We start from the raw sequence: 19876 nt of genomic DNA on the forward strand, positions 1-19876 counted from the left end.
TTTTTCATTTTCACATTAGACACAGATTGCCTAAAGAAAAGGGCCCATAGTAGTAATTGCTTATTTGATGAATGACCTGGTCCCTCATTTCTCTAAAACAACCAGTAGATAGAACAAATGTATGAATTACTCACTTCTCTCCCACTTCTTTCCCAATCCCCTAGAAAAAAAATCTTAATTTATTAACTTATTTTAAAACATCAACAAATGCATAAATTGGTATATTAAGGACACTATTCTGAAAGTCAAGTTTTGTTTCTAAAAGCATGCCTATCCTTTTTGAGAGAAGTGTTTCATTTGCCTCTGAGATGAGTGCTTAAGGATTTTGAGCTTTTCTCAAGTATATAGAGACAAGTTCTGGAGCTTGTATAGTAAGTCAACATGTAATGCCGGAGAAACTGAGGCAAGATAGAGATTAGAAAGTTTTTTAATATCTTATTAATTGGAGAGTTTAATTGACTGGACAGGACTCTCGTCTCAAAGTATCCAGTAATGAATGGGGGGATAATAAACACTTTTATAGTTTTTCAGATAAAGGAAAGGAAAAAGAGGGGGAAAATTAGAAGCCTTGTCAGAAGGGGCGGGGAAAGCTGTAAATTTTTACTAAAAGCCAGAGTCAGAATGTTTGAACAACAGAAGTAAAGATGTCAATGAAATATCCAAGATAGTCTTATCTTTTGGAATATTTTAGAGGGGCAGTATCATAAATTCTTGGGGGCAGAAGGAGCTAGGAGCCAGAAAGTCTAATCTGCTCTTCCTCTCCCATTGACAATTTCTAGCCTTAGAGCAAATGGTCCTCAGTCTTAATGAACCAGGAGGGGGGGGGGCGGTTTACGACTTAAGGGACCGAGGCAGAACAGTTAAGGAAACTGAGATAGAACAATTCAGGGAAACTCAGTCAGGACAATAAGGGAAACTAGTGCAGGGAAACTGAGGTAGAACAGCTCAAAGAGACTATGGCATAACAAACACAGTATCTTCTGAAACAGGAGGATTTTGCTGTCTGAATAGGGAATCCTTATTCCATTTAACTCAGTGGAGCTCATTCTTCAGGACAGGAGCAAATACTTTTGGCAATGATATATTTCCTTATTTTATTCTTTACTTGATATTGATAGGGAATCTTTAGGCAAAATTATTTCTCTGACTATATGCCTGAATGTGAAAGCCTGCTTGATGGAGCAGAACCTGTAAAGCTACAATTTGCTCTACCAAATCAAATACATAAAGTAAAAATAAACTATGGGATTTTAAAATTTTCTATACTTTTCAGTTAGTAGACTACAGAAATAATTTTCTATATAGAATTTGTCACAGGATACCAATTTTTTTCTTTTACTTGTCATGATGTTTTTATAAAATAATTCTCATGAAGATTTTATAGAAATGAGAAAATAGGTATATGAATTAGTTAATTAGGGATATCATCTTGACTGCCTTTTTCCCGTAATAATATACTGCAAGAGTTTTCCCTACCATTTTTCTGTCTTCCCACTTTTAAGTACATTGAAAATTGATCCCGTGATGCCTTCAAAATTGTATTGCCTCTAGCACAACTATATTGGTCTAACCCAGCTGTTTTTCTCTTAAGTCTCATTTCTGCTTCCTCATAAATCATATCATGAACTGAGGTGAAAAGCCAAATGTATGTGATTGTCCTTAGACTGTCATGATGAATATAGGTCTTCATAAATATATTAGCAGATTTGTTTCATTTTCACCTATTAATGTTTTGTTTTAATTTTAGTTTTGCTTATACTTAGAATGTCCTTGCCTAATTGAGTCTCAGGTCAAATTTTCTGCAGTTATTTTTCTTTCTATTGTTCTTTATTATTTTATAACCTAAAAGTACCCTTAATCTGCTACCATTTTTAATAATTTTTCATAAATAATTTTTATTGTAAACTGATATTATCAATGGCTTCTATTATTATTGTTTCCTGTCAGTTAAACTTCTGAGGAATGTGGTGATAATCAGCAGTGTCTTTACCTTTATCCATTTTTTACATCATTTTTTCACACTGTTCATCATTTTTTACACCAACTCAAGTCTTAGCTGACTTAATCAGAAGAAAATGGTTGTAATTATCTACATTGTCTTTCTCATTCCCCTATTTTAGTGTTGATTTTGATATTTGCTCAATCTAGTTTTGATCTAACTACACAGAGATGGCTGATTTCAGAAATTACTTCTGTAGCGGGCGTAGCCCCTTTAAGATTCCTTGTCTGATCTACCTTTGGGACAAGATATTCCTAAGGGAAAAGATCTGTATCTGATCCAGTTTGGGCTGTACCCAGCCCCCCCACTGGATCTGAGCTGGCTTGGATAAAGCCCGCCAAAAATCTGGCCTTCAAGGAATTAACCTGAGCTCTGCCCATTACTTCTTCAAGCAGATAAAAAGAGCAAAGCTAGAATCATCTTGGGTTCAGAGATTTGAAAGATGCCAGCTAAGATGCTTGCATCAGAGATTCTCTGTCCCCGCTGCTTTCGGCATTTATCTTCCTCTATCTAATGCCTTTTACTAACCAGACCTTACTTAACCTTGCTTCCAAACCTGGCAATAAACATCTTTTACTCATCTTGGTTTTCGGCCTGTAAATTCATTTACAGGGGACTCTCGCCACCACTAGACCTGATTTAACTTTGTATCCTTGCACCGAATCCTAAGGGGGTTTCAGGGGAGCTCCATGTGACTCCCTGTACCCCGAATCCTGCCACTAGACCTCACTTAATCCTATTGAGGTATATACCTCATTATTAGGTATTTACCTCATGATTTGGTTCAAGTTACCTCATCATTTTGAGGTTCCCTACTACCTCATCAACTTCCATATTTGTAATGGGTTATTCTCTGTCTGTTAAGGCTTCACTTAATATTTTCTTAAGAAAATAAAGAGCATTTACTGAGAACTCCTTCTCTCTTAATCCCCTAATGGGCTTAGCAGCCCAAAGAGATAAAAACAAATGGAGAAATTCCTTTTCCCCAGACTGTGATATTTAGCTAGTCATTTGAGTACCATCAGTTCATCTGCCTTTAACATACATTTTGATAAAGAGGTGCACCAAGAATTGAATATGTTGAAGATAGCTGGTTGGATTGCTTTTGAGAACTTGTGCTTGGGGTTTGTATGGTCTTAAACTGTTCCCTGACATAAAAACCCATCTTTTAAACACCATTAGTCTTTTGTTTTGCTCTACTACTGCAAGTAATAGAACATTACAATTTTCAAAGATTTAAAAACACAGGTGACCTAAAAAGCAATAGAAAGAGATGCTTGGTGGATATAAGTAGGTCACAGTTTTTATAAATGATGACTTTGTTTTTTAAAATATGGCATAAAAGATAATCCTCCAGGAAATGGCTTATTAGAAAAGGATATAGGTTAAAATAGTTAATACTCAGAACAATGAATGACACTTAACTATCATTTAAAAAAAAACTTTTTCTTTAACATTGTGTTTTCTATTTTTTATATATTTAAAACTTAATGAAATGTTTTTCATAAGTTTTTGAATCAAGTTTGTTATATTTTGTCTTATTTATCTTATAACAATGTCTGTTGAGTTTCATCCAGTACATAGTTACTGTCTTTCATCTACTTAGTTGTGAATGCTTTCCCTTATTTGGAAGGAGTTCTGTTTCTTAATTTTGGAGGTAACTATACCTTTGTTAGAATTCACATCAAGTGATCAATGCTAATTAGAGTCTTGTGGTGAATTGATCTGCTGCAGCATCTCCTAAATTTTTGAACAATTTCTTGAAGTAGTTATTGTTGATAATTTGCTTGCTGTATGATAAATGTAGGAGCTCCATATAAGTAGGGATACAAAATCCAAGAAAACAGATCTTCATGCAGTGAATACTAACAGCATTTCAGATTTGGGTCTTCTAAGAAATGACATGAATTATTGAATTAAAACTTTTTTTTTAATGTTTCTTAAATTCCATTTATCCTGCTTAGATTTTTGAGACTTGATACAAGCATTATGATTTATTTCAGCAACTTGAAATCCTTCATGAGATTCAGAGAAGGAAAGAAGAAAAAAGAGAAGAGAAAAAAAGGAAAGAAATGGCAAAGCAGGTACTAAAAATTACCTTTATTATTAATGATTACTGAGGCAGATGATTTAGTAGCGTTAAATTAAGATTTGCCATTAATGACGAATTTTCCTTTTATTTTTGATTATCATAGGTGATATCACCGTGATGGTATATGTAACTTTCAAAAGAAAATTGAATATGGTCCCTTCCAGTTTTAAATCTCTGATACTGTCAGAATTGGAAGGGACCTCAGAGGCTTCCTACATTATTTTATCAAGAATCATAGGTTCAGGATCTCTTACAAATAGTCATCTAGCTTTTGCTCAAAAACTTTTTTTTTTTTATTAATTATAGTTTTTATTTACCAAATATATGCATGGGTAATTTTACATTATTGACAATTGTCAAACCTTTTATTCTAATTTTTTCTCTCCTTCCTCCCCTCCCCCCAGATGGCAGGCTGACCAATACATGTTAAATATGTTAAAGTATAAATTAAATGCAATATATGTATACATGTCCAAACAGTTGTTTTGCTGTACAAAAAGAATCGGACTTTGAAATAGTGTACAATTAACCTGTAAAAGAAATCCAAAATGCAGGCATACAAAAATAGAGGGATTGGGAATTCTATGTAGTAGTTTATAATCATCTCCTAGAGTTCTTTTGCTGGGTGTAGCTGGTTCAGTTTATTACTGGAACTGATTTGGTTCATCTCATTGTTGAAAATGGCCACATCCATCAGAATTGATCATCATATAGTACTGTTGTTGAAGTATACAATAATCTCCTGGTCCTGCTCATTTCACTCAGCATCAGTTCATGTAAGTTTCTCCAGGCCTTTCTGAAATCATCCTGCTGGTCATTTCTTACAGAACAATAATATTCCATAATATTCATATACCACAATGTATTCAGCCATTCTCCAATTGATGGGCATCCACTTAGTTTCCAGTTTCTGGCCACTACAAAGAGGGCTGCCACAAACATTCTTGCACATATAGTTCCCTTTCCCTTCTTTAAGATCTCTTGGGATATAAGCCCAGTAGTAATACTGCTGGGTCAAAGGGTATGCACAGTTTGATAACTTTTTGCTCAAAGACTTTTATTGAAAGAACCCACTACTTCTTTCTAGGCAGCTCATACTACTTTTGATTAGTTCAAACTGGTAAGAAATTTTTCTTTATAATTAAATGCAAATCTGCATCTCTATAATTCCCTTCTACCTCCTCATAATTCATAGTAGTAGTAGAAGTAGTGAAGTAGAACCATGTCTCTAATTTCTCTTTCCCATCATAGTTCTTCAGATACTTACAAACATCTATCATGTTCCTTATAAATCTACTTTTTTCCAGGCTAAACATCCCTAGTGTCTTTGATTAATCCAAATATAGTCTGGTCTACTAAAAAATATATTTTTGGTTCTCCAAAGGTATAGTATGGAATAGTTGCAAGGAACAATAGATTCAGAACCAAAATCTGGTTCTAATAGAGGAGAAAACAAATATAAATGAAAATATGTACAGCATAAATATATATGTATGTACATACATATATAGTCATTCCAGAGAAGGTATTCTGAAAGGGAGGACATTAATAGTGAGGGCCATTAGGAAAAGTTGCATGAAGAAGGTGCGCTTTAGCTGCATCTTAAAAGAAGAGAGAGATTCTACAGAAGAAGGAAGGAAGGAAGGGAATTCCCCACTTTTGGGACAGGCATTGCAGAGATACAGAGGAAAGAGATGGAATGTCATCTATGACAGAAGCTTAGCTTAGCTAGATCAGAGTTAGGAAGAGGAGTGGAAGTATTCTCTTATCTGAAAAATTGCACTCACTTCCCAGGATTGTTGTAAGGATAAAAATGAGATTTAAAAAGCAGTTTATAGGTATTTATATTAACGATAATTGTCATTATTATTATTGTTCAAAGATAAGTTAGAGCCAGGTTGTACAAGGTGTTTAAAGTTAGAGAGGAGTTTGTATTTGAATACAGAGGCAATAAGAAGTCTTTAGAGTGGATTGAGTAGAGGAGTCATGATCAGATCTGTATTTAAGGAAAATTACTTTGGCAGGATATGGAGTATGAATTATAGGGTAGTGAGAGATTGGAGTCAATAAAACTGACTCAAAGGCCATTCAATAATCTTATAAATAATAGGAGTAACAATGACCTTAACAAGGTAGTAGTGGCTGTGTGAGGGGCAGAACAAGTCAGAAATCAGAGAAGTTGTTCAGATAACAGCAAGATTTGGAAATTGATTGAATATATTGAGGGGAAGAGGATTTGGTGTCTCAGATAATATCAAAGTTATGAGCCTGGGCAACTAGAAGCATGTGGTACCTTCAACAGAAATAGGGACATTTGGAAGATGGAAGAGTTTGGGGATAGGAAGGAAGATAGTTTTTGACATGTTGAGTTTGATGTCTTAAAAAATATCCAGTTTGAATTATTCAAAAAATAATAAGTGATATAGAATCTCAGAGAACAGATTAAATCTCTATATAGAAATCTGAGAATCATCTGAATAAAAGTGACAATAAAAACCATGGGAGCAAATGAGGTTATATAGAAAGAGAAATAAAAAAGAGCTTAAGAAAGAAGTTTGGGGAATACCCACAGTTAGGATGTAATAATGGGTGTTGATCCTGTCAAGGAAATGGAATTGGAGCTATCAGAAAGGTGAATCAGAAGAGAAAATAATGCCATGAAAATCCTGAGAGGAGAGAATACACAGAAGAAGATGATAAGCCGGGTCATGCAGCAGATAAGTGGAAAAGAATGAAGGCTATGAAAAGACTATTAGATTGGGAAATTAAGAGGTCGTTGATATTTTCAAAGAGTAGTTTTAGTTGACTGAGAATGAGATTGTTGCTAAACCTGTAACTTAAGTTTGAGAGTCCTAAATTGGAGAATTGACGGATAACTGTGATGAAGAGAGAACTAGCATGTAATCTTAACTGAAAAACAAAAATTTATTTCTAAGTTTGTTTTGATAACTATCTCTAGATTTCTAAATCCAGAGCTTTGTTATTCCCCATCCTGGGACTAAAGATTTAATATTTTTCTATAATTTCTATCAGACTGATTTGATATTTCTTTTGTAGGAACGCTTGGAAATTGCCAATTTAGCAAACCAAGATTCCAGAATTCCAGAAAATTCCAGAAAAGACCTAACTGGATACAAACCATCTGTCAGTATAAATGGAGGTGCCTTAGACCATGTAGGCCATGTTAAACATCGTGCAAACTCCACAGGGAGATCAAAGTATGTACCTAGTATTTTTGGTATGGGAGGATATATATTGATTTATAGTGAGCTTTTTTGAAAAATATGCAGGGACTGACGAGTGGGTTATAGAATTTATCATTTGGAGGGAACTCCTTATAATTTGTTATCCACTCTATTTAGTGGCAGTGTAAAAGTTAATGAACTATGTCATCAGCTTTTAAGATCCAAATGTAACATACAATACAGTATTATAATTAGGGAAAATTCTATTTTCTAAATAACATTTTTTAAACCTATACTGACTCATTCCTAATAGAAAACTTCATTAAAAAACCACTTTGAAGTGTTCCAATTATGTTTCTAATTCCAATTTAGACTATAGAAAAGGGTTTTTTAGTTATTTCTTAGTCTGGATGATCAATATAAATTTCACAACATGTAGTTTTTTTTTTTTTTTTTTTTCTTTCTGATCTCTTAAACAATCAACATAAATTAAGAACTACTTGTACTTATCCTGTAAAATCCTAAGAATTTTACAGGATAAGTGCAAGTTGCTCTTAATTTACAGAGCCCCTTACTTATGAATAACTGTCCTAGAAAAAAATTGACCACCTTAAAGCCATCAGAACTCTCCTCCATATTTTCTTTCTGGGTGCTGTAAAGTTTCTGTAATCTGGTTTAGGGAAAAGGAACAAGAAAGTCTATGTTCTTACCATCTGCAGCTGCATTTAGTTGAGAATAGTTCTTGGCCTAATGATTGGGAACATAGAAGGAGTTTTACTATAGAAATGGAATTGTAAAACATGAAGTATAGTTTCAAAGCTAGCAATTGAATGACATGCTAATAAGGAAAGAATAATTCTTCCACAGAAATAGAATATAGGAGAGAAATGTGTGTTCTTCTTGGCTATCAAACTAACTAATCAAGAGATGAACATGGGCCTATAAATGGGAGCCACAGAATCTGAAGGTGGTACTGATCCTCCAAGTCCTCTGTCCTGCGAGTTATTGAACCCTTCATTAATCTCACTTCTAGCCTGTTCACTATTATTGTACCTTATGGTCTCTAGCTGCTCTACATTCCTTTAGCATTTACTATGGATTGGAGGTTTTATTACCTTGCACTTATTAAACAAGTAGAAATACCTAGTGTTACTTTAATTGGATTTCAATTCAGTTTTCATTTCTCAAATGTGAATGGTATGTGGGAGGCAAAGTTTTTCCTTTTGTGGATGGTAATACATAAAATATTAATAGAATTATAGAATTGTTAAGTGAGTGGCCTAATGGATAAAAAAGCTGGCCTTCAAGTCTATGTCCCCTCTCTGGCACATATTATTTGTGTGACCATGGGCAGAGGCTTAGCCTCTCATGCTCTAGGCAACTCTCTAAGACTATAAAAGTCCCTCTCCACATTGGTTCATGGGACAGAGTACTCAGGTACACCAGAGAATTCCCTATGCCAGAGATATCTAACTAGGAGTCCATGCTACCTGCAAATTGTAATTGGGAACTAAACCAAGCATAGATAGATAATGTTAATTAGTGGGTTTTTTTTCCCCCTGAGGCTGGAGTTAAGTGACTTGCCCAGGGTCACACAGCTAGGAAGTGTTAAGTGTCTGCGATCAGATTTGAACTCAGGTCCTCCTGACTTCAGGGCTGGTGCTCGATCTGCTGTGCCACCTAGCTGCCCCAATTAGTGGTTTTTTTAAGTCAATATGTTTCTAGTTCTAGTTGTTCTATCCCTATCAATAGACTTGTCAAAACTGGAAAAATTATAAAGAGTTTTAAGTCCTTCATCTTAGAGTTGGAGAAACCGAAGCCCATGAGATTAAATGACTTTCCCAAGATCCCATGACCAGTCTACCAGTCAGGGATACATTTAGAACCTTCAGGACTCTTAGTCTGTTGCTCATTCTACTATATCACATTACTCTTAATGAATGATCCCTGCCTGATTAGTGACCTTTGCAGGCAGCTTCAGTAATGCTAAAGTGCAGTTTCCCTTGGAAGAAAGTACTGAACCTATCTGAGAATACTACAAAATGGCTTACCAGAAGAACAATGCCATCCAGAGCTTATAAGAGAACAATTATGACAGTGTGCTACCTTTTTGGTGTTTTGTCTCACTCTATTTTCTTTGTGTATTTCCAGTCTTCTCAATTTCATTGCAATATACTTCTTACCAGCTTGGTTTTCATCAAAGTATTTATCACAATGTCTTACATATAGGGAATATTCAGTATTTGTTGAATAGAATTGGAAAAAAAAAAGGGAGGGGAAGTTTTCCCTCTTTCTCACTAAAGACATATGTTTGTAAAATAGTAGCTGTTAAAATTTGTTTTTATTCTCTTGAATAACTAGGAGTAATACTAGGAAATGACTAGTTCTTTTCTTGCTTCACTCTTTATCTTTTTCCTTGTCTTTATAGATTTCTCTGATTTGCACAAGTGAAGGAAATAAACCTTTTATTTCCCATTCTTAAAACCAACTATGATATGAGATAATTGTTTTTATGAGCTAATTGTATCTGATCTTATTGTAAAAGAAATCAGTGTTGGATAGGACTGGGGAAGAAACCTGTAGTCTTTTTGGCTTTTTGCATATTCATCTAAATAAATAACAAACTACAAAGAAGATTTAAGTTCTTTAAAAATAGGAATTTTTTTTTTTATTTTTACCTTTAGTACCTAGCACACTGTCGAGAATATAATATATACTTAAGAAATACTGATTCCTTTAAAAAAATAACCAGTTTAATTTTTTTAAATCATTCAACAAGTATTTATTAAGCATAAATGATGTGGCAGGAATAGTGGCAGTCTCTGGGATTATAAGTACAGAGAATTAGCATAGAAAAACATTGAATTAGTTGAATAAAATAGTTTAGCTGATTTTAGGATTTTATGTAACTTTTTTTCTTAAATAGAAGAGCAGTGATTGTAATATAGTTGTATAAAATGTATAAAGTATATCTTGTGCAACCTTGGATTTGGTATTTCCTTTAAAAAAACAGCTTGAACTATTAAAGAAGATATCTATTGATGTTTCTCACAAACTATGGTTTATTTTCTTAAACAGATTTTTACTTTGTAATTCATTATATTACAGTATGCAAGGGTCCACTTCAAAAAATAATAATAACAAATAGGATTTAAACAAAGGCAAACACAAGGCAGAAATAGACCTTGGATTGTCAAGGATAAGAACAGAGAAGAAAGCTACATTTCTTTTTGTATTTTGTTAAGAAAATACAATACTTTTTTTTGTATTGTTTGTATGACTACTGATATCCACTATTATCTGTGACATGATAGGGACTTTTTTTTTTTTAAATAGGAAATTGTGGCTTCTAATGAAAATGATTCCTCAACTCAGATATGATGACAAGAGCTAAGGGCCAGACAAATTTTGGTACTGACACTAGTCATTCCACTAGTCCCTGGCCATTTGGCTGTGGCCTTAATTTCTCTGTGCTACAAGTAACATAAAATTCAGGAAAGCTCCACTCTGATAATTCTTCCTTCTTTGTGAAACTGATGACCTACAAATGTGATTTGAAGTACTTTGAAGTCCTTAGAAGCAAAAAAAGCTCTATAAACATGGTTCCTATTATTGACTTGAATCAAACACTGTATTTATAGTACCCTTGAAAGAGGGCTTGAAGGCTCAATAGGACCAGATTGTATGCTGAATTACATGGTTGGTTGATACAGAACATCTCCCTGCTTCAGTTTGTTCATCTTTAAATTGGAGTGATGATTCTTTATATAAGATTTTTAGATTTTTGAAATTTGAATCTCTGTAACTGCAGAACTTTTGTAATTCTGTGCATATTGAAAGAGGCTCATCTATTTAGAGGACAGTAGTACATTCAATAAACAATGAGTTACTTTTAACAAAGATTTCTTTCTGAACTGGATTAGTTTCACTTATCCTTACTAAGTCAGTATAAGTAATGTAGTCATGATAAATTCTTGCATATCTTGGCAAGAACCCATTTACTCATCTGACCTTCACTTTGGAAAAACTTAATATTCTCAGATTTGGTTTAGCTCCAAAAACTAAAATAAGATTCTTGGGTGAGATCTGTCCCTTAAGAATTATATAGATGACAATCATTAAATTCCACTGGTGCTAATGAGACCATGAAATATTTTCCAAGTGAAGTGCTATGCCAGAAATGCTAGAGGATAGCCCTATTATCAAAAGAGCAAATTTAATTTAATTTTGTAACTTTATCAGTCTTTTGGGGATTAAATATGGAAATTATCCTCTTCATTCTAGTTTTAAATTTGTTGGAAGAGAAATGATATAGGATAAAGTGGTAGAGACTTTTTCCAGCTTTAGAGCTTTGATCCTGGAATAACAATGGAGGATCTTAGGATTTCATAATTATACATTTGAGCAAACACCAAACTCCTTCAAGGGATCAGGATAAAATAGAATTTTTTCATGATAGTGATTATAACAAAAATGTTAGCTAACACTACTTTACATAGCATCTGGTGTTTCTTACAGTGCACTGCAATGCAGACCATCTATTTATTTGAAATAGTCTATTCAGTAAGCAAGAAAGGATCAAGCATCTATGTGCTAAGTTCTGTGCTGGATGATTCAAGAGACTCTGGATTGTCATGGGACATCTCCATTACCTTATTTAGGGTTTAGAGCTTAGTATGAGATAAGACAAACACAATTATGTAATATGTAATACACTCTCTCGTACTGTAAGTGCATCACAGAGGTGCAAAGCAAAAGTGTTGCTAAATCTGCTAGAGGTGGTGCAAGGGAATCAGGGAATATTGATTGAAGGATCTGTCAGGTGGCTATTATAGCATCAGACAGGTGGTAATGAAAAATCTGTATAATGGAAGTGGCAGGAAGAATAAAGCAGAAGGAATGGATACTAGGGAGCTGTTATATAAGGGTCATGAGAATTGGTATTTCTGCATATAGGATCAGTAAAGTGCAGAGGAAAGATAATAGCCTAGATTTGGACATATTAAGTTGGAGGTGGCAGTAGGATATACAAGTGTGATATTCAGAAAAAAATGAGAGACCATAGCTTTAGATTTAGAAGTCACTTACATAAGTAGCAATTAAAACTGTGGTGATTTGCTAAAGAGGGCAGCTTGATGGTGCAGTGCATAGAATGCTGTGTGGAGTCAGTAAGACCTGAATTCAGATGCAACCCCAGACACGTTTTAAGTTGTAGAGAAATTAACCTGGACAAATCACATTAACCCTATTTGCCTCAGTTTTCTCATCTATAAAATGAAGAGAAAGAAATGGCAAATCACTTTAATATCTTTGCAAAGAAAATCCCAAATGAGTCATGCAGAATCAGACATGAGTGAAATTATTGAGTAACAAGTTTGCTAAAGAGAAGAGCATGTAAGGGAGAAAAAAAGGAGGGTCAAGGAAAGTTTCTTGGGCAACACCCACATTAAATGATTGAGAAGAGGATTAGGAACCAGTGAAGGAGACAGAGTGGTTCTAAAAGAAAGAGAACCAAAAGTGTTATGTATCTGAAGTCAGAGGAAAGAAAAAATGTCCAATAGAAGTGTAGTCAGCAGTGGGCGTAACTTAAAGAGAGGTCAAAAAAGATAAGCTTGGAGCGGGGTCCCCACTCCAAGAGGGGGAGTAATTGAATTTGGCAGTTAGGAAAGTCACTGATGACCTTTGAAAATAGATTTTGCCAAATTGCAGTGGAAAAAATCCAACTGCAAAAAATTTAGAAGAGAATAGGTGATGATGAAGTAGAATCAATAGATGTAGAGAATTTTTTTCCAGAATTTTAGGGAGAAAACTCAGAGAGTGAGCTAAATGGTAAAAAAAAAAAAAAAAAAAGTGATTTGTATAGGTCTTTTTAGAATCGAGGGGATGTAGATATATTTATACACAAATGGGAAAGGGTACTAAAGGAGCTACCAAACATGTCTTCACTTCCTCAAGCTGAAAGAGATCCAAGCTTACCTTCCAAAGTGATTTTCTCTTCCTTGAAGAGAAACTTTTATCAGGAAATATATGTTCTGGCATGTTGATAGTTTTATTACGTTTCATGCTGTGTATTTCTTGCACTGTTTTAGAAAATGTGAAGAAATTAAATCCTTTATCCAAAATAAATTATTGGAAAATAGACACATAGATGCTGATAACATAAAATGTCATCCTTCATATGTTAAAATAACTTTCACAATGAAGCCAATTTCATTTAGATATTTATAAAAAGACATGTTACTTTTTTTCACAACACTATGAATGTAACTTGTCAACTTTTTGCTTAGTAACATTGGTTTCTGTTCATGTATGGCTGTACATCTTTTACTAGGATAGCTCAAATGAGCCACATTTACAAATCATCTTAATTCCTTGTTGTACTACTTATATGGGGACAGGTAGAAAAACAGATTCCAAATAAATGGGTTTTCCATGTTTAATGCTAAATTGAAGAAAAAATCATTGTTCAAATTTATTTTTAAGGCGAGAACGTCAGTATTCTATATGTAGTAGTGAAGATTCGCCTGGCTCTTGTGAAATCCTGTATTTCAATATGGGTAATCCTTGTCAGCTCACGGTGCACAAAGGGAAATGTATTGGTGAGTAAACTAGCTACATCCATTTATTTTAAGGACCAAAAATGACCATTGGAAAGAATGGCAGGATGATGATGACTATTGATACATAGATAACCTTTAAATTTTGCGCAGTGCTTTTCATTCTTTATCGCATTTGACTTTACAATGTGAGGGAGGTACTGCTAGCATTATCCTCCTAACATTTCCTACATTTTAAGAGGTACTGTGAAAGAACTCTGGACTAATGAGAAAAGTCCTGAATTCTATTCTTACCTATCATTGGTTCAGTATAATTTACTATTTCTTGAAATAAAGCTCCATCACTGGGATTCAAATGGAGTTACTTGACTATATCTTAAAGTCCAATCACTCTGGCTTTCACTGATTGGCCAATAATAAGTCCCAGTCCATTGTTCCTTGTTTGAGTTTTAATGCCTCAAACTGAGTACAAATAGCAAATGTTTCTATTCTGGTCGAAAACCCTGAGTGTCTTCCCCTCTAATTTATAGTAGGCAAACTAGGCCATCTTTTGCCTCATTTCTTATCTAATCTTAAATCACTGAATGGACATTGCATCAGACAGATCTGAGAAAGATCTTAAGTTTAAAAAGGTCTGGGTCTCCCACTGCATCTGGGATCATATCTAGTTGTTCCCTGATCTATATCTTGCCAGTAGGCTCAAATGACTCTGGAAGAGAGAATGAGGCTAATGACTTTGCACAACCCATCTTCACTTAAATCCAGGCCATTTGCAAATTGACATTACCTTCCTGCTGTCTTTGATCTGGATAAATAATAATAATTAAGTGTAATTCCAGGCAAATCACTTTGACGTTCTCCGGGGCTCATTTTCTCCCCCTCCAAGAAAGATAATAATCTATCTTCTTAGGAATCTTATTAGGACAAATTAGATAATATCTTTTAAATGATCTCAGTTTTTTGAAGGGAGAGTATACATTAATACTAAATAATGTATTAGTCACACATAATTTCCAATATTAGAATTATCAGGCATCTACTGCTAAAAATTTTTTTAAAAAATTTTTGTAATTAACATGGGTTTTTAAGTGCCTTGTAGCCCTTTAATAACCATGAAGTATCTTTTTCAGAAATTGGTGATCACAACCTGTTTGCCTTTTTCTTCTGGTATATTTGATAACTGATGAAGAGGGTCCAGTTTTGATTGTTTTATTTAGCAATTTCTAAAAAGATTATCTTTTGAAATTTTACTTTTTGAGTAAAGTAGAATTTAAAATAGTTTTTCAGGACCTAGTGTCTTTGCCCTAAATATGTACCTTATTTTTATTTTAGAGATACAGTCATCTCTATACCTGATATTCTGGGAGCAGGAAGAGTCTGGATGATGCAAAATTGCAAAAATGAATTTAAGTAGCTTCATGTTTTTGTTCCATCAAATTTTACCTCCTTTATTTTCCACTTTCCATCCTTCTTAAGGAGTTAAATTGAATAGCAGAATAATAATAATAATAATAATAATAAAAAGCAGTCAGTAGAAAGAAAATACAAAGGAAATAGATAAACTTGATAATTTTGGTTAATTGAAAGTTTATTACATAGCACCTAGTATAATATTCTGTACAAAGTGACCATCCTATACAAACTAGTGACCAATCAATTATATGGGAAACTTGAGATCTTTGATAAAAATGATTGGCATTGGAATACTTGTCTGAGAGACATTTGAAATTCATGGCACAAAGCCCATTGATCGTAGAGGGATTTCAGGGAGGTAAATTAATCCTAATCTACTACTCATTACCATGTATTTTTCTCAGAGTCTCACTAGTATTCATTAAACATATTGCCCTTATTAATTAGAAAGGCAATTTGTATTTTGAAGGGTCTTCATAAACTACATCATTTATTTTCCACAGCAGGAATAGACTTTTTTCCCCCCTGAGGCTGGGGTTAAATGACTTGCCCAGGGTCACACAGCTAGGAAGTGTTAAGTGTTTGAGACCAGATTTGAACTTGGGTCCTCCTGAATTCAGGGCTGGTGCTCTATCCACTGCGCCACCTAGTTGCCCCAGGAATAGACTTTTAAATGTACTTTGAGTTCCTGTAAAGTTGTTTTTTTGTTTGAGGGCTTTTTTTAGATCAATTAATTAATCATTATTTTCCATTGAAAGGTTTTAAAATTTCAAAGAAAAAAAATGCATGTTTTGGGAGTAAAATGACTAGCTTATAAATTGTCATTTTTAGCATACCTTGGTTCATGCAAAGTTTTATTGTTAACTGTTTTTCTTCTTTCTGTAGTATGTTCTTTGGTCCTCTTACTTTTCTCCTTTGTCATTGCTATTATTAGCCTGAAATTTTCATGTAACACTGAAAAATCACATTGACTGCCTTACATATTACATTTATAATACCTTTTATTTAAGTAACAGCATACCTTATCCTGTGAACATTTTAAAAAACTGTACCTCTGACTGGTTAGATGCTATATTTCATTCGCTCATCTTTTCTGGGACTTTCTTAATATCAATTCCTGATATAAATAGGCATACTGAGCATGCATTGTTTTTGTTTGTTTTTGTTTTGCTGAGGCAATTGGGGTTAAGGGACTTAACAGGATCACACAGCTAGGAAGTGTTAAGTGTCTGAGAATAGATTTGAACTCAGGTCCTCCTGACTTTAGGGCTGGTGCTCTATCCACTGCATCATCTAGCAGCTTGCATGTATTGTTTTTAAGAAGGCAGCCAGTTCAGGAAACTATCCGATTTATTACTTGGATTTTAAAATGCTTTTACTGAATGATCTTTTTCCTTGAAATTGAGATAATGTCCTAGATTTTTTCTTTCTGCAAACACTGATCAGAAAAAAACTTTATAGAATTTCACTATGTTCAGTTTCTCTATTTTTTTGTTTTTTGTTTTGGCATTTTGAAAGCATTTGTGTCCATGTAATTTTGTGGAACCTGAGCAGGAGATTGTAAATGAATTTGATTTTGATGTAGGTAATAAGATGTTGGACTTAATATTCAGTTTGAAGATTCCTTATCAGATATTTTTTTTTTCTGTCCTTCTCTTAGCTCTTTGTATTTTTCTTTGTCTATCAAACCAAAGAAAAATATAACAGTGAAATTTAACTTCATTTCTCTTTTTGTTGTTTTATATACAGACAATGATGTACAGCTTGGAAAATATACCTATAATGCCTTGGAAACAGCTACTGGGAACTTTGTCCTTTTATATGAGTGGATACTTCAGTGGCAAGAAAAACTGGGCCAGTTTCTTACCAGTCAAGAAAGAGAGAAGATTGATAAATGCAAAAAACAGGTTGAGAACACTTTTTTCTTTACTTGGAGACTAGTGGAACATTTTAATATGTTGCTATACTGACCAAATAAAAGAATGACCTCGTAGAAATGCTTTCTATAGTCATGAGATTAGAAAAAAGAAATATAAGGAATTAGAATAGGCAATGAGGAAAAACTAATACACTGTAGATAATCTGATGCTATATGTAGAATCCTAGAGAGCCATCTAAAAAGCTATTGAAAGTTAATAATTTTAGTAAAGTTACAGGATATAAAATAAACCCATATAAATAATTAGCATTTCTGTATATTACCAACAAAGTCCAGCAAACAAAGATAGAAAAAGAAATTCCATCTAAAGTAACTGCAGATAATTAAAAAATACTTGGGAGTTTACATGCCAAGGCAAACTTAGAAGCTATATGAATATAATTACAAAATACTTTTCACACAAATAAAAACAGATTTTAGACAATTAGAGAATTGTTAGTTGCTCCTGGGTGGGCTGAGCCAATATAATAAAAATGATACTTCTATCTAAATTTACATATTCAGTGCCATATCAATCAAACTGTCAAAATAATTTTTTTAGAACTAGAAAAAATAACCACATTATCTGGAAGAACAAAAGGTCTAAAACAGTGGTCCTCAAACTTTTTAAATAGGGGGCCAGTTCAATGTTCCTCAGACTTTTGGAGGGCCGGACTATAGTAAAAACAAAAATTCACACTGTCTCTGCCCCTCAGCCCATTTGCCATAACTCGGCAGGCCTCATAAATGTCCTCAGCGGGCCATATCTGGCCTGCAGGCCATAGTTTGAGAACCCCTGGTCTAGAATGTCAGAGAAATCAATTTTAAAAAAACCTGTGAAGGAAGGCAGCACAGTAGTACCAAATTTGAAAGTGTATTACAAAGTGGTATTCATGAAAACAATCTAGTACTGGCTAAGAAACAGTGGAGAAACAGTGGTCTAAAATAGGTATACCATATATAATAGTAAATAATCATAGCAATATATTATTTGATAAATGCAGATATCTAAGCTTTTGGGACAAGATTGCAGTTTCACAGAAATTTGGTGTAGACCAATATCTTATACCATATATTAAGATAAAAGTCAGAATGAGTAATGATTTAGACATAAAGGACAATATCATAAGCAAATTAGGGGAGCATAGAAAATTTTAACCTATCAACTCTATAGATGAGAAAGGAATTTACAACCAGAGATAGATAGAGAGGATCATGAGAAATAAAATGGATGATTTTGGTTACATTAATTTAAAAAGTTTATACACAAATAAAATCAATGCAGCCAAAGAAAATTGGTGGGAAGCAGGGGGACAATTTATAGCAAATTTCTCTAATAAAGGCCTCATTTCTTAAGTATTTAGAGAATTGAATCAAATTTATAAAAATAAGAGTTTTTTCCTAATTGTCTATTAATATCCTTTATCTATTTGCCAATTTTGAAAAAAAATCAAAACTATATGTAGTCATAGGAAAAAATTTAATCACCACTGATTAGACAAATGCAAATTAAACAACTCTGAGGTACCATCTCACACCTATTAGATTGGCTAGCACGACAAAAAAGAAAAATGATAAATATTAGAAAGAATGTGTAAAAACTGCAACATTAACACAGTGCTGGTTGAGTTGTGAACCAATCTGAATATTCTAGAGAACAATTTGGAACTATAGCCAAAAGACTATAAAACTGTGCATACCCTTTACAATATCATTAATACATCTATATCTCAAAGAAATAAAAAACAAAACAAAAAGGACTGATATGTACAAAAATATTATAGTAGCTCTTTTTTGTGTTAGCAAAGATTAAAATTTGAGTAGATACTTATCATTGGGGAATTGATTAAATAAGCTGTGGTATATGATTATAAAGAAATACTATTGTACAATAAGAAATGAGAAATAAGCTGGTTTCAGCAGAACCTGAGAAGAGATATATAAAGTGATGCAAAGTGGAGTGAGTGGAACCAAGAGAACATTATGCACAGTAATAGCCTCATTGTACCCAACTATATAAACTGTGAAGGACTTGGCTATTTCAGTCAATTCAGTGATCCAAGACAATTTTGAAGGATTATGATGAAAAAGTGCTATCTACCTTTCAAGTAGAGAACTGAGAGAATCTGAGGCATATTTTTTCCACTTTTCTTAGTTTTCTTCTTTTTTTTGCAACATGGCTAATATGGAAATGTTTTTCTTTCTTTCTTTTTTTTTCTTCTATTTTTTAAAATAATAGCTTTTATTTTCAAAATACACATAAAAATAGTTTTCAGCATTTATCCTTGCAAAACCTCATATTCCAAATTTTTCTCCCTCTCTTTCCCATATCCCCTTCCCTAGATGGCAAGTAATCCAATATATGTTAAACGTGTAATTCTTCTATATATATTTTCTTTTTCTTTTTTTTTTTCCTGAGGCTGGGGTTAAGTGACTTGCCCAGGATCACACAGCTAGGAAGTGTTAAGTATCTGAGACCAGATTTGAACTTGGGTCCTCCTGAATTCAAGGCTGGTGCTCTATCCACTGCACCACCTAGCTGCCCCTTCTATATATATTTTCACATTTATCATACTGCACAAGAAAAATCAGATCAAATAGAGAAATGAGAAAGAAAAAAGTAAGTAAACAACAACAAAAGTGAAAATACTATGTAGTGATCCACTTCAGTCCTCATAGTCCTCTTTCTGGATGCAGATGGCTCTCTTCACC

At 33.7% G+C, this 19876-nt stretch overlaps 1 protein-coding gene across 4 annotated transcripts in view; it reads left to right on the forward strand.

The window, feature by feature from the left end:
• Positions 1–19876, forward strand: part of EIF2AK4 (eukaryotic translation initiation factor 2 alpha kinase 4) — a 108698-nt gene that overhangs the window by 24341 nt on the left and 64481 nt on the right. For 3 of the 4 annotated variants that reach the window (XM_074289253.1, XM_074289252.1, XM_074289254.1), the window contains exons 5-8: positions 4003–4083; positions 7149–7309; positions 13760–13875; positions 16996–17153. In XM_074289253.1, the coding sequence (XP_074145354.1) occupies positions 4003–4083; positions 7149–7309; positions 13760–13875; positions 16996–17153 (516 nt within the window). The remainder of the gene's footprint in view (positions 1–4002; positions 4084–7148; positions 7310–13759; positions 13876–16995; positions 17154–19876) is intronic. The other variant, XM_074289255.1, reaches the window with a different exon arrangement.

This window comes from Sminthopsis crassicaudata, chromosome 2, assembly GCF_048593235.1.
Source record: "Sminthopsis crassicaudata isolate SCR6 chromosome 2, ASM4859323v1, whole genome shotgun sequence".
NCBI lineage: Eukaryota > Metazoa > Chordata > Mammalia > Dasyuromorphia > Dasyuridae > Sminthopsis > Sminthopsis crassicaudata.